This window comes from Orcinus orca, chromosome 11 (assembly GCF_937001465.1).
Source record: "Orcinus orca chromosome 11, mOrcOrc1.1, whole genome shotgun sequence".
Taxonomy (NCBI): Eukaryota; Metazoa; Chordata; class Mammalia; order Artiodactyla; family Delphinidae; genus Orcinus; species Orcinus orca.
The window spans coordinates 22817221-22836031 of record NC_064569.1 but is presented as its reverse complement, the minus strand read 5'-3'; the positions used below and the strand labels follow the sequence as shown (position 1 = coordinate 22836031).

The window sequence follows — 18811 nt, the reverse complement described above, 5'->3', positions numbered from 1 at the left end:
GGAACCTGTGTTGAACGCATTATCCAGGGATAATCCCACTCTAGGTTTCATTTTTATTTGTCTCATCATCCAAACTCAACTATAAACTCCTTCTGGGCGGGAGCCATATCATCTTTGTTCTTTATTCAATAGTGACTAGAATAATGCTGGCACAGAGGCTGAGGTGAGGCTGAGGCACACACAATGAAATTCTGAAAAGCAATGCAAGTAGCATGAAATATCTGTGCTCCACTCCTTGGAAGAAAATCACTTTTAAAAGGAAAAGTTAAAGGTCTGCATGAAGATGGTCACTGTCGGTCATTAAGCCAAAACTTATAAACTCTCTAAACCATTATATCTAGTCAACGGATATTTACATTTCGGTCACTCTACTTTTTACACACCTTGAGCAATTTACTTTCTGTGCCTCAGTCTCTGCCTCTGTAAAATGGGAACCTACCTAATATAATCCTTGTGAAGAATAAGTGAGAGGATACATGCAAAGCAGTAGGAACAGTACCTAGTACAGAGTAAATGCTTAATTAAATGTTACTATTATTTTTCAGCTATTCTAAATAACTATAATGACTGTTACAAGATAAAAATATTCACTGTAATGTTACATTTTAAAAGAACAAAACGTGTATATATATATATATATATACACACATACGTGTTCACTTTTATTACAATAATGTAAAATATATTCCACGATTCAAAAAAGCCAAGTATTTTTAAGCATCCATTATTTATTGGACACCATGTTAGCAGTATGAATATACATAAGCACTGAATAAGCAATAGGCCCCAACTGGAAGGGAGAGAAACAAACATAAACAGAAGATTTCAATTCAAGGTGAGGAGTGTGCTAGAAAAGCATGAAGTTTGATCATTTAGCCCAACTGAGGGTTCAGGAAGGGACTCCTGGTTGAGACTATGTCAGATCTGAGTCAAAGTATGAAGGAGATAAAGAAGGGTACAAATTCCGATATGGAACCCAATTTTAAAAAATATAATGAAAAAAAGTGGAAGGATAAAAAAAGAACAATAATAACTAGAAAATACCTAAGAATAATTCTAACAAAAAGTACACAGACCATGCAAAGGTAATAAAAGAAACCTTTTCTGAAGGACCAAAAGACCCAAATAAATACATGGAAAAACAAGCCATTTTTCCAGCTACAAAGTGTCAGAAATCTGTGAATCCTCCTCCAGATTAACCTATGATACAATGTAATTCCAGTCAAAATTCCACCAGGACTTGACAAGGCGATTCTAAAGTATATCTGAAGGAGAAAATGTATGAAGAATAACCAAGACAATTAAGATAAAACAAAACAGAACAAATGGGTGTCTGTTCTACCAGACAAGATTCCCAAGCCATAAAAATTTAAAAATGTGTCATAGGTAGAGGAATGGCCAATCTACCAGTTTGAAAACAGGAAAATTAGCATAGGATAATTGATTTGGCAAATCACAGTGAAGAATTAAGGCTATTGGGACATTCAGAGAACATGTTATAACCTTATAGTATGCCTCATATGGAAATAAATCCCAAGCAGATTCAGATGTCAAGGTAAAGTGGCAAAACTATAAAAGTAATAGAGCACGAGACAGATGATTATTTAGTCTTGGCTTGTAGAAGCCTTTCGTATGCAAGATAAAAAGCTCACAGGACCCACGTGACCAATCTGACTACAAAATATCTAACATCTCTTCCTATTAGAATACCCTATAAACCTGAAGTCCAAAACTGGACGCTCACAAGGCCAGCTGTGGCCTACACTTTGTTTTGTCTACAAGGTTTGTGTTGTTGTTGACTTGTTTGCTTTTTAAATGAAGTAAGTTGCCAACATTTAAAAATCAGGATATCCAGGGGCTTCCCTGGTGGCGCAGTGATTGAGAATCTGCCTGCTAATGCAGGGGACACGGGTTCGAGCCCTGGTCTGGGAGGATCCCACATGCTGCGGAGCAACTAGGCCCGTGAGCCACAACTACTGTGCCTGCGCGTCTGGAGCCTGTGCTCCGCAATAAGAGAGGCCGCAATAGTGAGAGGCCCGCGCACCGCGATGAAGAGTGGCCCCCGCTTGCCACAACTAGAGAAAGCCCTCGCACAGAAACGAAGACGCAACACAGCAAAATTAAATAAATTAATTAATAAACTCCTACCCCCAACATCTAAAAAAAAAAAAAATCAGGATATCTGGATGTCTGGCAACACCATTCCTCACGCCTTTGCGGCAGTAACCAGCTGTGGCCAAGAGGTGGAGCCCTCTTGCGGTGGGTCAGTAGCTCTCTGGTTCATCATAACTGTCACCCATCCCTCTACTCACTGACTTTACCTGCCTGGTCACTTAAGGCATTTCACTTTTGAGCCTTCTGATAAAGTAACAGCAGGGGAAAAACATGTGCAACATTACCTAAGAGACGAGAGACTAATATCTATATACGTGAAGAGAACTTCTAAAATGAATACGAAAAAGATAAGCCAATGTTTTAAAAACCGGCAAAGGCCATTTATAAAAGATATACAAATGGCCAATAAACATATGAAACAATCTCTCTTCCAAGCAGACATTCACACCAGTGTTTTTGCCTACTAGATTGGTAAAAATTTAAAAATGATGATAATGTCTTATCTTGGCAAGAGTCTAGGGAACTGGCAAGCCCAAACACTGTTGACAGGAGAGGAAACTAGAACAATCCTTTGATGGACGATTTGGCAGGAGCTACCAAAATTTTAAATGCATGTACGCTCTGCCCCACCTATCCAGGGATTCTAGGCATTTGCCATATAGAACTAACTCACATATGCCTACGAAGCTAGGCACACGTATACCAAGATGTTCAACATGGCACTGTTTATTAATGGCCAATGGAAACGACCTAAATGCTCATGAATAAGGGAAGAACTAATTACAGTCCTGTGCATCCATAGGCTGGAACACTGAACAGCCATTAACAAGAGTGAGGTGCATCTACATGTGCTGATATAGACAAGACTCTCAGAGTGGAAATATCAAGGGCCAGAATAATCAGCATAAGCTAATCAATTTTAGAGTAAAAATATGTATAAGATGCAGACATTTTTCCGTTAACCACTGTCACCATATTTATAAATATACCTTTATAATGTATAAATATAAATGTTTATAGACTTACATAACTATAACATGTCTACAGATACACATATTTTTTTACTCCGTGTTTTTTGTCATTTACAATTTTTCTAAGCATGTATTCATGCATTACTCAAATACTTTTTTTTTCCCCCTAAAGAGGACAGTAAGGGCATTCCTGGGGGCGGGGGCAAAGGACTACCAAGGATTTGTGGAGAAAAGAGAATCCCATGAGGTGCCGTGTTAGAGTTCTGGAGCTAGGGGTGGTGTGTTGAGCACCAAATGTACAGCAGGAGACACATGTGTAGAGGTGACAACCTGCTGGGCCTTGTACCCCTCATCTGAGCACCGCCCATCACCACTGCATGTTCCTTTGTTGCTTCAACTAAAGCTCTTAGAATCTGTTTAAAAATAACACTCTGATATCAAATTTTGAATACATCATCCCAATGGTGTAAATAATGCACTAAAGAAGGGCTGGAAGGGGCTTCCCTGGTGGCGCAGTGGTTGAGAGTCCGCCTGCCGATGCAGGGAACGCGGGTTCGTGCCCCGGTCCGGGAAGATCCCACATGCCGCAGAGCGGTTGGACCCGTGAGCCATGGCCGCTGAGCCTGAGCGTCTGGAGCCTGTGCTCCGCAACGGGAGAGGCCACAACAGTGACAGGCCCGCGTACCGCAAAAAAAAAAAAAAAAAAAAGAAGGGCTGGAAGAAAATAAGCCAACCTGTAGATGGTTATCAGAGGGAGTGGGAGTGATAGTCTTTTTGCTTCTTCATTCTTTGACATTTTCCCAGTTTTCTAGCATAACTATGTATTTTTTATCATCAGAAAAAAACTTTCCAAATTGAATTTTATATTATAGTAGAAATAACACCAGTGGACCCCTCCCCCCCTTAGGCTGGTGGGGGGGAACCTTGAGTCAAGTAAATATGTGTAATGACCTTCCCATTCCTGTTAAGAGTTTTTTGGGTTTGTTTTTTTTTTGCCTGGCTGTGAGTCCCCCAACTCCTCGTTCCACACTTCAGAGGAGGAGCCATGGCGGGGCTTGAGATGGGTACAGGTGGACAAGAAGAAAAGGTATTCCTGTCCTTTCTTGGGTTACACTGATTCTTCTTCCCACTTCTGAATGGCTCTGGGCCATCTTGGGCCCTACCATCTTTTTTTCCCCTACCACTTCTTCCTATAATGCTCTTATTTTCCAATACTTTTCCTGGCTCTGTTCCCTCCTCCTCCCCGCAATCTCCTCCTTTTCTCTGCCTTTCTTCAAGTCACCCAAGTGCATGTTGGGAGGGATTTGCAGAATGGGAAGGGAGAAGGCTGGCGTGGATGGTAATGTTCTAATTCTGCAGGTGACCAATGCCAGGTTCAAGTCTTGGGTCCATAATGAAGACTGTCTGGGAAGAAAAGTGATATGCAAAAGAGAGGACAAAAAGTAAGAAAGGTAATCCTGTATAGCTAATATTAACACAAGTCCAATGATTATTTTCCGATCATAGCCTGGTGCCTCAGTGCGGAAAGCTTCAAAGTCATTAACAACAAGATCCTCCAAAGTCAGTGTTACAGGTTACTGCCCGTGTGTCATTATAATCACGATTAGTTCCTAAAAAACAAAAAAAAGGTAAAAATACAAGCAAAATTAAAGAAAGCTTTCTTTGAAAGTATCCTTCTAGGAAACCACAGACATCTTTTTTTTCCACTGAGATGCCAAAAAGAGGCAATTTGTCTAACGGCGCAATACCTGCAAGGAAACTACTCAGCTAGTTGACCTCACGAGGGCCTCTGCTTCCTAGCAAGTTCTTAGTCCATCGGGAACTTTGCCAGAGTCAAGGCCAGCAACACTCCCGAGGATGTCATTCCCACCTCAGCACAACCTCCTGTGACTGCCCAGTAAACACGCGGGAACGGAGTCCCGAACAGGTGGATGCATGGGAAAGCAGCAGCGCGGCTGGGTGCTTACCTCTTCTGGTTCATGGAGGCCACCTGGAGCCACTCGTTGGTGCTGGGGTTATAGGAATGCGCCGCGGAGATCTCCTGGCTGGTGATCCTGTAGCCGCCCACGATGAAGAGGTAGTTGTCCAGGATGGCGGACCCGTAGCCCCTGACATTCACCAGGTCAGGAGGAGGGTTGTTGGCCAGCGGGAACCAGCGCTCAGTCATCTCCTCGTACCTGAGCATGGACGGGGGCTCCCCTTGGTAGGGGTGAGGGGCCAGGGGTCCCCCCAGGAAATCCCCCAACGCCACGAGGACAGGAGTCCCTGTCATCCGGGCCTCTCTCAGCCTCTGCTTCAGGCTGACATCCCCGGGGGCTTGAGAAGAAGAGCCCAGGAGGTGGAACTGGGGCTTGCACAGCACTTCGTGAAAGTGGACGGCCATGAAGCGCAGGCAGGCCTCCTGCAGGTCGGGCAGCCCGTACACCTGCGCCAGGCGGTACAGCTCCAGGCAGTTGGTGAGCCGCACCTGTGACAGCAGCAGCTGCAGCAGGGACGTGACCTGCAGGAACGAGGCGGCCTCCACCAGCTCGGACAGGAGGCTCACCTCGTCCATGTCCTCCTCCTCCTCCCCGACACCGCCCGGCTCCCCGCGCCGGCCCAGGAGCCAGCCTTCGCGGGCGCCGCCGGCGTTGATAAAGTCCAGCACCAGGCGCAGGCCTGGGGCGCTGAGGCCGCGCAGCTGCTGCACCTCGGGGCCGCCGGCCTCCGGCCTCCGGGCCTCGCGCATGCCGGAGCGGTAGAGGGCGCGGAAGTAGTCGCTCTGCTCGATGAGCTTCCTCTTGCTCACCGGGTAGCAGCGGTCCTCCAGGAGGATCTGCACCATCTCCTCCGCCGACATGGCCGGGGGCCCGGGGGCGGCCGGGGCTCCAGCCAGCTCTGAGCGCCCGCCTCCCGCCCCCGCTCGCTCGCCGGGTTCCGGGGCGGTCGCCGAGCGCGGGCGCCGGGAGGAGGCGGCGGAGGCGGCGGCGGCGGCGCAGGGCCGCCCCCGCCCGCCCGCGCCCGCCCAGCCTCTCCGGACCAAGGCGGCCCCTCCTCCCGGTCCCGGGGGCGGTGGCTCGGCCTCGCCCCCCGGGACCGGCGGCTCAGCCCCTCCGGCCTCCGTCCGCGCCAAAAAAGGCCCGGGCGGCGATAGCTCCCCGCTCGGGTCGTCCCGGGCCGTCGGCCGGGAGGGGATCCCAGCCCCCCAGCAGGCAGCCTCCTCCCACGCCTGGCTTCTCACTTCCGCCCGCAGGACCCCCGCCGCCCGGCTCCGGCTTTCGCGGAGGGTAGGAGGTGGCAGGCCTCGGCGGCGGGCCTCGAGAAGGCGCGTCCCCGCGGCCGCCCCCGCGCGCCGGGCGCCGAGACCCTGCCGCCCGCCGGATCTGTGGCTATGCTCCGGGCGCGCGGGAGGCGGGATGAAGCCGGTTGCCTTTTCTTCCAAGGCGCCTTACCAGCGGGAAGGGATAAGGAAAAGAAACGGGCGTGGGAGGAAAGGGATGAAATAAGTCGGGGTCCGGGAGTCAAAAAGACATCACATCGGGGATCGCCAGTCCTGTCGAGTCCGGCATCGTGTCCCGGGGGGGCCGAGGCACACGGGCCGTCTCTGAGCGTGTAGGTGGCACCTCGAGCTGATTCTTCGGAATGGTCATCGCGTAGGAGCCATCTTGCAGGAAGAAGGGCCAGCCAGATGGTAGCAGGTTCTGCAGGTCTCGGCGCACGGGGTGCGCCCGATAGAAAGGGCTGGGAAGCAGAGGAGCTTGTATTTGCTGCTGGGGCCTGTTCTCTTTATGCTATTAAAAGAAAGAAGTACAACTCAACTAAATAAAGTTAGATCACGTGCCTTTTAAATATTTTCTAACAGCCATTGCATTCCCAATTTCAGTTTGGTTGGACTAGCCATCACGGAATGTTACCTCTGAGCAAAAGGTCTGGCCGCTTTTACGCATATTTGCCTTCAGAGGTGGCTCTTCTCGCCACCCTCTTACCCCTCCCTTACCCCTGCCCCTGCAGTCTGAGGACTTCATAAGGAAGGATACTTCTTCCCCATCTTCTTACACCGAACATTGCAAATAGAAACCTCACCCCAAATAATAAGGATCTTGTGCTGCTCATGAGCTATGAATTAATCCTCAAAAGGGGGAGTAGGCGGTAATTGTTAGGTTACCTTTGAGTAGAAGAAGGGATAGTATTGGGAGGGAGCAATGTGTGTGTGTGTGTGTGTGTGTGTGTTCACCCTTATCTTAACCAAAAACCGCTTGGAAACTTTCTCAGACCAGAGACTGAGAACCAAATAGTAGTCCTCTTCTTGGGGAAAGAATATGTATTTGGACTTTTTTTTTTTTTTTAACAAGTTTTAGCTTTCTTCATGAATGACAAGTTGTTAAATAGTAACTTCTTCGTAAGTACATTGCCCAGTATTTCAAACAAAAGATACCTCCTACAAAGCTAATTAACATTTTATGTTAGGAAGGGGAAGGGTTAAAAAACAGAGCAGAAAGTCACGTCGTAAAACATGAAATTCTTTCAACACATTGTTCGGTTACATTTGCACTTCTTTCTGTGTAACTAACAGCTTCACAGTGAGGTGTTGTCATCCCTTATTTTCTTTATAGTACACCATGAACAAGAAACTAAAATTTTGAAGACATAGAAAAAAATTCTAGTAGATTCTGGCCTCCCTGGGAAAAGTGAAGGAAACAAAGATGGACCTATGACTTGCCTCTTTCAAGATATTTTCTTGGATCCTGGGAAAAACGTCTAGCTTTCACCTTGTTTCACCTGGCCTTTAAATCCTTACTGATACAATTCAGTTCTCACCTGGCCCTTTCACACTTCTTTTCTCAATGAGCATGTAGTGGAGACATCTAAGGTTCTTTGGGGGTAGGTGGTCATGAATTTAGCATCCTCTAATGTTCCACGTCCAGCATTAGGCATTTAGCTGGGGAAATTTTGCTGGAAGTTGCCCCCTGTGTCAAAGTCTTGGACCTGGGATTTATTTGTCCCTCCATCAGCGACAGTGCCAGATTCAGTGGGGCAGCAAAGAACAGGCTCTTAGTCTCTCCTTGGTCCCTTTAGAATCTTTCACCAGTGGATGCTTTTGTTTCCCAGCCATCATAGATATGCCTCAGACTGGTATTTTCTTGCTTTTTAAAAACAGACCCCCAAAAAAAAAAACCATGTGCATTAGAAAGGCAATTCACGGACAGTAATATTATCGGAGCAGATCTTGGGCAGGTAATCTGGGGTGTCAGCTTGACAGTACTGGGCACTGATCCTGTAAGCTTTTTGGCCCCTGACATAAGTTCATTTAGAATTGAAAGCCTCTTAAAGAGCAAGTCATTTTAATAACTCACAAAGTAAGTTTTCTGTTAAACTAGAAATGCAAAGTCAAAGCAAGATAAACTTTATTTTAAATAAAAAATTATTTTTAAGCTTCATGAAAATGTTGCTTGTCTATAGTTGGAGGTATACTTTTATAGTTATCCACTGATTAATGAATAATAAAGAGTGGCCTTTGTGGCACCATGATTCACTTCAAACACATGATGATCTGTTTTACAAAAGCCTAAAGTAATGGTCAAACACAGAGTTAGGCTATTTCTTCAAGAATTTTTATGGAAGGTATATATACCTTTTGACCTAGAATGGAAAAAAATCAAAGTACAAGATGTTTGTCACAGTGTTGCTTTGAATAATAAAAAAATTGAAAAACAATGTATAATGTTAGGAGTAGCTAACATTTATTGAAAGTTTATTACATGTTGTAAATGCTCTCCGTAGATTATAATGTTTTAATACTCTTTTACAACTATGGCTCAGAGTAAATTTTGGTACATGGGTAGAATGAAATACCATAGAGCTATTACAATTTTAGATGTAGAGCTTTCTTGAGAGACACTGAACATGTAATTTTACACTGGATTTTTAAAAAACAGTTTCTGAAACTGTGAATCCATTTTTGTAAAATTGTATATAAGTATCTATTTTTTGAATGGAGATGTCTGGAAGGATGTTTACCAAAATGTTAACATTGTAAGATCTTGGATGGTTATTATTTCTTATTGTACTGTTCGGTATGGTTTGGGTTTTTTAAGTGAATGCATGTCAATTTAATAATTAATGATATATTCCAATTTCTCAGGCCCCATTTTACAAAATGATTTACACCAATTTTATGAACCGATGAAATGAAAATTTAAGTAAATACTACAATTAGCATCTTTAAAACAAGGATGACATATTGACTTTTTTTAATCTTTTGTTAGGAAACTTATGCTATTACTTCACTACCACTTAAAAATTGTTTATCTCTATTTTTTAGTACCTCCAATACTTCTAAATCAACTTTCTTTGTTTTTTTAATAAGCAAAACTGAAATATCTTGCTTTCATTAAAGCATAGGGGGCAATTTAAATGAGTTTAAAGTAGCACAGTTCTTAAAATGATTCTATTTAATTCAGGCTGAGCATTTCATGTAGGCAAAACTTTCACTTATTTCAGTCACCTATTTCAGTGTTTTCCAAACATCTTAGGAAATCACCTGAGACACTTTTTATAAAAATAAGAATTCTGGTTCCCACACCAGAGCTACTGAATCAGGCTCATGCGGGGATGTTTCTGCTCCACATCTCAGTTGGTTGAAGTTTCCTCCCTCTGTCCCTGCTGTTCAGTTTTTAATCTCTCCTTTTCAAAATACCCAGCTCCAAGAAGTTACCTGTTTCCAGACTCAATGTTTATCAATCACCCCAAAATTTATTTTAAAAATTTTAGAGCCTGCTTTTACATTGGAACTTGTAGATTCTTTAAAATGCAACTTTGGTCTCCCCTTGAATATCCTCTGACAGCAAAAGGATTAAACAACTGTGGATTGTTCCACTATCCCTGCAGGGAACATGAGAACTTCAAGGAATTATATATCACAGGAAAGAAACCGCATTTAATGCGACTGAAAGATGTGGAGGTTAGAAGGTTAGAAAGTTGACTTTCCGGTTTATGTCCCCAGGGCATGAACTAATCAAAATAGCTATGGAACCTCATGGTAAAACAGGGAGTACTCTTTTGTTCCTCATCTGTCTCCTGTTTTGCCTTTAGGAAACCTCTCTTCCCTCTTTCCTCCGAACAGATGAAACAGTCAGATTGCTTGCAGGTAAGCAACTGAAACTTGCTTTCTAAGAGAAGTTCATTAGAATAAAATATTTTTTATTTTTAGTGCATTTTATGTGGCTTATGGAAGGTTAGGTGTTAGTCCATGATATAATTTTTGCTCAGAAGAAAGTGAAATTTTTTTAAAGTTATTCTGTCTTTTGACTGTCATCCTCTTTATTATCAATCGTTAATACTATGCTTCTAAAAATCAAAAGATATGATTATTAAACTTATTAGTAGACAGGTGAAGAGATGAAAGTTCAAAGAATGTTAACATTTTTGTGTCAAGTGAGTGTGCAAAAAAGTATAAGAGAAACAGATCACAAGAGAGAAAAAGTTTCTTTTTTTTTCTTTTTTTAAAAGAGCAGTATGGTACTTTATGCCCCAAACTAATTACCACTAATGTTTTGTATAAAAATGGATACAAAAAAGCAACAGTTCCATGCTTTGAACTAATTTCATCTTGGAATGTATGGGATATGGAACACACAGTCTTCACAAAGGAAGCCATTTTCACTGTTTTTAATATTTTTTTCAAATGTTTTGGCATTGCAGTGGAAGTAACTTTATTAATATGTAGAAATTTAAAACTATTTCCCTAATGCACATTTCTTGTAACTACATCTGCTCAGAGATGCCTTTATGTGTGTGCTTCCCAAAGACTTCTTTGTAACTTGAAAACATAAATATCAGAAAACAGATTAGGCAACCCCCAGTTTGAACTTCATCACAATTTTCAATTATGCTTTTTAGTCTTGATTGAACAAAATACACTTTAATGGGTGTTGTGCTTCATCTATGTTATAAGGATATTCTTTTGGCTGGATCTTTAATCTTCTTTTTAAAAAGCTTGCAGCTAGCCTTTGCAAAAAAATGCCTGGCACTAAGAAGCGACCAGGATTCATATTCAGTGTTTTCAAAATCACTGCAAAATTTAAATTTTTTATTTCATTTTCAGTTTTCATTTACTTTTCTTTTTTTTTTTTTTTTTTGGTGAAAACAAAGAATTTAAACCCATGCTCAAACTAGTTTTCTAGTGAACCTGAATTAGAACTTCAAATCAAAGAAAATAAGATAATTGAAAAAAAAAAACCCTGCAGTCACAAGTTTCTTAAAAAACTTTATAGAAGTGTCCTGACAAAATGATGTCTTGTTCCTGGTGAAATGGATCCTTCCTTTATCTGACATCAAGTGACTAAACTATTGTTTTCCTCAGAAACACTCTTGGCTTTCAACTTGCCTTTATATTTACTTAGTAAAAGGTGTCTGTGACTTCACTTTCACAGAAAGAATAAAAGCAGAGGAAAGAATCTACGTCTTCCAAAGGCTAAAGGACAGAGTATTGAAATGGCCTGGAAAGTGTTCAGCATTAACAGCAGCAAGTCAAACGTTCACCTGGGGTGCAACTGGGAAGAAACAAAAGAAAAATCGACGTGCAGTCAAAGAGCCGCTTCATTTTTCTAGAAAGTGACCCTTCACAGAGTTCCAAGGGAGCCTTCTCCCTTAGCAACAGTCCTGAAGTTCCAGAAACCATTCTAAACCCTGATGGTCAGCTTCAGCGTCTGTCTGGTCATCAGACTTATTGCCGAGTCTTCATCCCAGGGAAATGCATGTGGTGGTCGTGGCAGCAGACGTGATTTTGCTCTTAAGCATGGGGTGGACCTCAGACTCTCTCTGCTCACCCACTGTGTTTTACAGAGACTGCTGGATCCGACGCTTCCCAGGTCTCCTAATTGACCTGGAGGAGTCTCAGAAGCTGGGGGCCCAGTTCTTGAAGTATTATTCCGAAAGCACTGGTCAGAAGTGCAGTCGGAGCTGCTGTCTTAGGAAGGATGGTAAGTGTCGATGATAGACCTGAGCAAAAATCAGGGGAAACTTGCAAAATGAGGACCTAAGAAAGGACCCTTAGGCAGAGGGTGCAGTGAACAGTTGATGGGGACTAAACAAGATGCCCTGGGATGAGGCAGTGGGCAGAGAGGGAGAGACACTGAGACTGATTTTGCAGCTGGGGCCAGTGCAGGCTCCATTTACAAATCTAGTAATGACCCGGGAGGCTATGAACCTACAGGTAACAGAGAACCTCTTCTCTTCACTAAAGTGCTAAATGAAAATATTGCCTTGAGGGCTGGCTAACAATATTTCTATAGCCCAGAATATAGCATATATGATTTCAAAAATATTTCCTTTTCAAGGTTCTTTTGGTGATATTGGTGTCGTATCACACTTTTGAAATGTGCTTGCTTGGGTTGACCAAGTGTGGGGATGTATTGAACAGGAATTTAGATTGTGATTCATGTTTTGAAAGAAATAGGGAAATATATGTCAACTAGAAAAAGAGGAAAGGAAAGGAAAGGAGGGAGAGAGAGAGAGAGTGTGTGAGAGAGAGAGAGAGAGAATGAGAGAGAGAGAAAGTTAGTTTTCAAAATATCCTAACAGAATTTTTTTTTTTGTCTGAAATCTGGATTCAGGGTTAAATATCATTCATATAATATAATCAAGGCCTATAACTAGGAAAACATTTCATTGTTGCAGAATTTCAAGTTACATTTGATTAAAGACTTCATTTATTTTTCATTTTTCCAAGATTTGAAAGCTACTTGGAAAGAAACAACAAAAGCAACACAGCACTTTAAAATAATTCTCTTGTTGTTCCACATTTTCTTCCCGTGATTTCTTACTGACTCTAATTGCCAATGCCTCCTATCCAATTATCCATGTAAGATTTCTGGGATGCAAATTGGAGCTCCTTGGAGAGTCTAAACCGACTGTCAAGAGACCACAGTGTGAGAAGTTGTCACAGGCTTAGCCCTCAAAAGTTAATCAGGCACAGAAGAGAGCAATTAATTTATAAAAGGGAAATTTTGGAAAAGGTAGCAAATCTAGATATTCTGCTTTCAGATGCTTATAACCCCAGAAGCCTTCACTGAGAAGAGATGAGGGAGGGGTGATACCTTTTCAGCATTTTCCCGTGGCATGAATTTACCTGACTCTCCACACCAGGGAAGCTGTGGCCTCTGGACTTTTGGGGATACTAAAAGCATCCAGTAGAATTCCAGGATTTTAGAGCCTCTGTAGCTTCCAGGTTGTGGCTTTCTTTCTCCAGAAGAAGAAAAGGCATGAACACACATCCCAGTTTTTACCTAGAAGCCAGAACTTTAAAATGCACAATCCTGCAATAGCTAACCTACTCAGAACTGGGACTCTGAAATATGCATGAAGAATGTAAAAGAGCTTGAAAAATTGCTCCCTACAGCATCCACTACTTTATCAGAAATTTAGATGTCTAAATTTGAATATTCTTTCTTCCTTTTCCTTAAACTTTACAGCACAGTCCTCAGGGAATGTATTTGTAATCTATAATGTATTAGCAATGTATTATTAATTGACTTTTGTCCTATTCTGTCTCCTTCTGGAAAACACGGGGTGTCCCAGAAGTAATAGGGGAGACGTAACCCCCGCAGTTAACCTTACACAGAAGCAGAGCAGGTTCTGCCAGCAATTCCACAGCAGCTGTAGGCACACTCGGAGGTCTGGTAATCGTACACTCTCCCTCCGTAATCTCATTTTATTAAAGAAGCTGATACCTTTGGGCCAATGAATATTTCCCATCACATGGTTCCTACTACACTACAGCAGGAGGAGAATCTGTGCTGCACTTAAAGGAGGACAGACTGAAGATTTGCATTCAACAAATCTGACCTTCCAGAAATAACACGGTATCTTTTATGGAGCAAATCTACTTAGAAAAGGGGAGCCGGCAAGAGCAAGTGAGGAGCCCCTCCCCACTAGAATCCCAAATGCTAACCACCTTGTCTGTCTACTCCCTTCCTCTCTGAATGACACCGATCAGCTTTTCACTGGACGTGGCTTTGCAGCATGGGGCTAGCACACACCCGCAGTCGGGGTCGAGGTAATGTTCACCCAGCCTGCTGCCTTTATGCCACCTGGGCCTCTCCCAACAACACGGGTCATTACTGTTTTTGCCCTTCCTATCACTCCCCCTTCTGTTACAGGCTTTGTCTATTTTTTTCCCTCTTTCTTTCTCTGTTGAACTTCAGTGCCTTAGTATTCTGAGAGGGTATTGCATCTAGAAATCTGATCTATATAAATCCCCAGAGGTTTTTGTAGCCAATTGGATTTTCCTGAACATAAAATACTGGGACTGGGAAATGATTCCAGGTAATCTGTGTAGCATGGGGTGTGTGAAAGATTACTGAGAATATTGGTAGCTATTTTCTTTTTTTTTTTTTTACATCTCTACTAGAGTATAATTGCTTTACAATGGTGTGTTAGTTTCTGCTTTATAACAAAGTGAATCAGTTATACATATACATATGTTCCCATATCTCTTCCCTCTTGCAGCTATTTTTTTGAAGAGGCATTTTCCCATATTCACAGAAGCATTTGCGATAGTTCATAATGTTCTGTAAGATGTCTGAACATAGCCCTGCCACGTACTGTTAATCCAGTGCTCTTGAAAGAAATGTAAGCTACTCAGAGCTCATCAAGCTGCAGAAATCAAGACCATCTGCAGATGTACTTTGCCTGCTTCCTTTTCAGTTTTCTGTAACTTGGCCGTCTTCTTCCATGACCCTATTCATGGCGATGTCAACTGCCTCCATATTCACTGCCCAACCCTGGAGAGCTGCATATTGGAGCCCGGAACCAGCGCCATTTTATACAACATAACAGACGGTAATGATTTATGTCCTTTGTATGTATTTTGAAGAATGTCAGTGATATTTTAGTAGAGGCATAAAACCTAGAAATTGGTGGGCAGTAGCCATGTATGAATCTAAATCATTATTTCCCAGTGAAGTCTGTCTGGAAAAGTTTGGGACTTCCAGGGCAGAAAACTAAAAGGAAATTCCCATTCATTTGGCATGTTCAGCAAGGATGAGTTCATCCCAGATACAAATCATATGTGACTGAACAAGAGCATTGTATTTCATTTATTCCAAGAGCCTTCAGCAAGAACCAAAATAGGTATTTCTACTGTAGTGGTTAAGGATACCACTAGGAAATAAAGAAAATGCTAAATGTCAGTTTTGAGGTTCGCTGATGCTGTATACAAGGATTCTACAAAGATGGATGTCAGGGATGGGGAAATGCACTTACAGCCACACATTAGCATAGCATTGGTCCCAAGATAACGACTGCATTTTCCTTTAGAAAAATACATATTTAAGTGTCCTTTCCCGTGTATATAATCTCAGGGTACAAATCAGTAAACATCAAAGAATAGATTTTTGCCAACACGATACAAAGGAGGTAAATTTTTTGATCAGTCTGTACTTATTGAACACATAATGCTCCATGCTGTGCTCCACACTGCAGGAGATTACAGCCATATCTCTGCCCTCGAGCTCCTTCTAATCTAGTTGATGCAACAAGTCTTACAATTAGTGTAAGATGTACAATTAAATGCAAAAATGTGTGATACTGCCCCAAGTACAAAGGCTCACAAGAAGGGGAGACTAAAGAAAGCTCAATTATTCAGAGGAGGCTTCATGGAAGAGGCCAGGTAGAGGCAAGATAAGGAGCTCCGTATCACACCCCAGGAAAGCACAAACACTGGTGTGGCTCCAATAGGGGCACATTTGGGGCTGCAATGGAAATATGGGCAGGATAGGGTAGGCCAGGTAACAAAAGGACAGAGGAGAGTTTTGGTTTGACTTTGTCAGAAATATGGGACCAGCAAAGGTATTTCATGAGAAAGCACTATCATTAAAGTGATGTCTGGTTATCTTAGCCCAGGAAAATTATGTGTAGGATGCAGATTAGAAAATGCAGTCAGGGTAATGTTATATCTGGACAAGGTGACTGTAGTTGCAGCGAAGAGGAGGGATGGTTGCTAGCATATTGGGAAGGGCTTGGATAGCACTTAGATGCTTTTTGGATAAAGAAGAAGAGAACTGAGGATTCAAAAATCCCGTTGCAGTGCAGAGTCCAGCATGGGTGACAGAAGAATGATGATGCTGCTGAAAAAGACAAAGAGGTAGACCAGATGATGGTTTTGAGAATGCCAGCGGTGATGTGAGATGTTTAGGTGGGAACCTCCAGTAGAGCACAGGAGAACTGAGATCAGAGCTCAAGAAAGAGGAAAAAACTGGGGATGTGGATTTCAGGGCCATCAATGTAGTGGTGACAGTTGATGAGGATAATCTTTTGGTGACCGGGGGTGGGAGGGTGGTTGGTATGGGATGACGAGAAATACAGCAGAAAACCAAGGACTAAAGACTAAAGATTATCGGACAATCAGTGAGGACCAAGGAGAGAACCAGCACAAAGGAAGGGAAAAGCGAGAGGCAGGCAGTCTGAGATAAAGTGCCAAAGGAATTTGGGGTCCAGGGAGTCACGGGAGAAGAATGCAAGGAGAGGTGGCCATCAGTATCAAGAACAAGAGAGAAGCCAAAGCAATGAGATACAGTGATCAGGAAATAGGGAAAGTACTGATCACCCCAGAAGCAGAATTGGCAGAATAGTGAGGATGAAAACAAAATGACAGAAGGCACAAAACAAAGTCAGAAAGGAAAGGAAGGGAGTAGGTGATGGTGTGTTGAGAGTGAGAGCACGCTCAAGAGAGACTGAAAGGGAAACAGTGTGACAACTGTAAAGCTGTTGAGAGTTTTTGAAGCCAGAGGGACAGGAGTTTTACAAGAAGAGAGAGAACCCTGAAGGTCCTCAGGCACTGGACCCTCAGGCACTGGGAAGGGATGAGATTTAGGGCTCTGCTAATAATTTTGAATAGTTACACTTCTCAGGCCCCATTTTGTTTGACTTTAATTGTCATACATATCAAATGGTTACTGTTTCTGCAGCTCTTGCCCAATACTGCTATTGTTGCGCAAAAGCCCTGGCAGTTTTCTCCACGTGTGATATAGCCAAGTTCGTTTGCAACAGAAAATGTCTTAGAAAGTTAAGAAAAATTCAAACATGGCTAGTATGCTTCTAAGCCTTTCAGAAGTAGGCTGAAACTTGAAATTAGGTGGAACTTGAAATTAGCTTAGTTCAATAACTTATAGTGGCAAAATCCAAGACTTCTCCAAACTGTACTTTAAGGTCCTGTCTTCTAAATTAAAAATAAAATTTAAATGATGCCTTATTTATATTTCAGGTGTAGATCCAGATTTGCTGGTTTTTGAACAATCACTGCCCACATATCTAAACACCCGTTATTCATCTAACATACGGGAGAGACTAAGGATTCTAAAAGCTATGTATTTAGATAAACAACAAACGACCATGATAAACCAAATGCTACCATCAGTAGAGGCTCCATCTTCAACCACATATCAAGATTTGTTTGCAACCACAAATAATACTAGGTATTCCAAGGAATTAACCAGAGACTCTTGGGCAAGATTCATTTCTCTGAATGACTCCATTACCACAAACGTAAATATGGTGTCAGCCAGTACCAAGTTCATCAGCAATCCAGATAACAAGACTATTTCTCCTTTCTTTGTGCCGACAGACACAAAACTTTCTCATGTGCCTTTTCCATCCCAACTCAACAGTAGCAAACAAGTACTGAACAAAACCAAAGGGTACAACAGCAGAAACCGTACATCTGAGAATGAAGACACAACACCTGATGGGGCACCTGTGACTTCCAAGACGTGGTTGGTTCCTGTGGTCCTCTGCACCTCTGTCACCTTCCTCTGCTGTTGTGTAGTCATCCTGGCATCTGGATGCTGTCGAAAGCACCAGGGCCAGTATAAACTAGGACAGAGAAAGTCAGGATCCAAGCAAATTAAAAAATGTACCATTCTGAAGGAGCGCTCTTAATGGTAAAAGATGTGAGCATTGTAAGCTTTTAAGAGTATCATTTGTAGTTTTCTGTAAGACGAGGGCAGTTTGGTTAAAAAAAACAAAAAGCACAGATACCCATTCTTACCAATCTCTAAAGAATGCCAATGTTTGATAAACATAATTGTCTTTTTGATTATTTCCATTTTTTGAATAGTGTACCTTTTGCTGAAGTTCGAAAATTCTAATCTCTGCAGTTATTCAGCACCATGTAAGAGATAGTTTTCAGTGCTGTACATGTATTAACTTGTTGATTCCTTGAACTCTGTGAGATAAGTATACTACTGTTAACTATTACACTGTTCTTATCACATTTTACAGATGAGGAAACTGAGGAAAGAGAGGCTAAGTATCTTGCCTAAAGTCACACAGCTAGTATGTAGCAAAGCCTGACTTAATAGGCAACATGGTTCAAAAGTCCATGCTCAAAATCACTGTTGGACTACAAGCCTCCATTTTCTCAATGAGTATGGAAAAAAGATACAGGGAGGAAAACACCATAACATCATATTTGGTTCCTGTCAAGGTCACATTATTGTCACATATTTTAATGAAATCTTTTAGTGGCTTGAGCAGAAAAGCACTATAAACGATTACAGTTACTAACCCATGAGCAAAAGTTTCCCGATTTTTATATAATTTTTTATGTTCAATTGATTAATCTTTGTCAATCTTAATCGATCAGCTTCTTTTTCAAAAACTGACATGCCTCTCAATAATTATGGCACTAAGATCTTTGAGTTTTCTGTTGACTTCTGTTGAATAAATCTTGGGAGTTTTTTAGTTTA

General features: G+C 42.3%; 3 protein-coding genes across 4 annotated transcripts in view; 2 read left to right on the top strand and 1 right to left on the bottom strand.

Moving 5' to 3' along the window:
• The window catches only part of KLHL42 (kelch like family member 42), a 21274-nt gene extending 15349 nt beyond the window's left edge, over positions 1-5925 (bottom strand). The window contains exon 1 of the mRNA XM_004270892.4: positions 5054-5925. Coding sequence (XP_004270940.1) covers positions 5054-5925 — 872 coding nt within the window. The remainder of the gene's footprint in view (positions 1-5053) is intronic.
• Positions 5924-11682, top strand: LOC125960413 (collagen alpha-1(I) chain-like). The gene is made up of 3 exons (XM_049694231.1): positions 5924-6352; positions 10158-10212; positions 11498-11682. The coding sequence occupies exons 1-3, from the start codon at positions 5924-5926 to the stop codon at positions 11680-11682; spliced, it is 669 nt and encodes a 222-aa protein (XP_049550188.1).
• Positions 11672-18811, top strand: MANSC4 (MANSC domain containing 4). 2 transcript variants are annotated; one of them, XM_033430190.2, is made up of 4 exons: positions 11672-12046; positions 14062-14121; positions 14772-14906; positions 17329-18811. In XM_033430190.2, the coding sequence occupies exons 1-4, from the start codon at positions 11818-11820 to the stop codon at positions 18000-18002; spliced, it is 1098 nt and encodes a 365-aa protein (XP_033286081.1). In that variant the 5' UTR covers positions 11672-11817; the 3' UTR covers positions 18003-18811. The 2 variants fall into 2 exon arrangements, with proteins under 2 accessions (XP_033286081.1, XP_004271001.1); XM_004270953.4 differs by lacking the exon at positions 14062-14121.